Below are 599 nucleotides of genomic sequence, written 5' to 3'. Positions count from 1 at the left end.
AAGCCTATTTGAATGTATTTTTGCTTTTTCTTTTATCAGAGGCATTCCTTGCAACCCATTGATGAGCTGTTCCTGTTCCAGATGTACCTGGCTGCAGGGCTTAAGGAAAGAGACCTAGCAAACCGGTTTAATATTCACATTTCTACTGTAAGCCGCATTATTTGTTCATGGACCAATTACTTGTACACTCTTTTGGGTTCACTATGTATCTGGATTGATACAGAGGACATCCGAGCTCAACTCCCTGGTGACTTCAAAGATTTTCCTGACATTCAAGTRATAGTAGATTGCACTGAGCTCAAATGCCAATCTCCTGCTTCTCCTCTCCTCCAAAGTGAGATGTTTTCCAAATACAAATCTCACTGCACAATGAAAGGTCTGATCRGAATGGCTCCCCATGGTGCAGTGACCTTTGTTTCTTCACTCTATGAGGGGTCAATAAGTGACAAAGAGTTGTTTATGAGGTCAGGGTTGGCTAATCTTCTTACTGAGGACATGGCCATAATGGTAGATAAAGGATTCCTCATCTCTGAGTATGTGAAGTGCAAGGTATACTGTCCACCTTTTCTCAGCAAGAAAAGGCAGATGCCAGCTCAAAA

General features: G+C 42.0%; 1 protein-coding gene across 1 annotated transcript in view; it reads left to right on the top strand.

The window, feature by feature from the left end:
- The window catches only part of LOC103481082 (uncharacterized), a gene marked incomplete at its 3' end in the record, with an annotated part of 2,877 nt that extends 2,283 nt beyond the window's left edge, over nt 1–594 (top strand). The window contains exon 3 of the mRNA XM_017310683.1: nt 40–594. Within this exon, the coding sequence (XP_017166172.1) occupies nt 40–594 (555 nt within the window). The remainder of the gene's footprint in view (nt 1–39) is intronic.
- Nucleotides 595–599: the final 5 nt, after the last annotated feature.

This window comes from Poecilia reticulata, linkage group LG19 (assembly GCF_000633615.1).
Source record: "Poecilia reticulata strain Guanapo linkage group LG19, Guppy_female_1.0+MT, whole genome shotgun sequence".
Classification (NCBI taxonomy): domain Eukaryota; kingdom Metazoa; phylum Chordata; class Actinopteri; order Cyprinodontiformes; family Poeciliidae; genus Poecilia; species Poecilia reticulata.
Note: the sequence above shows the minus strand (reverse complement) of the source record. Positions and strands in the feature narration are given on the sequence as shown.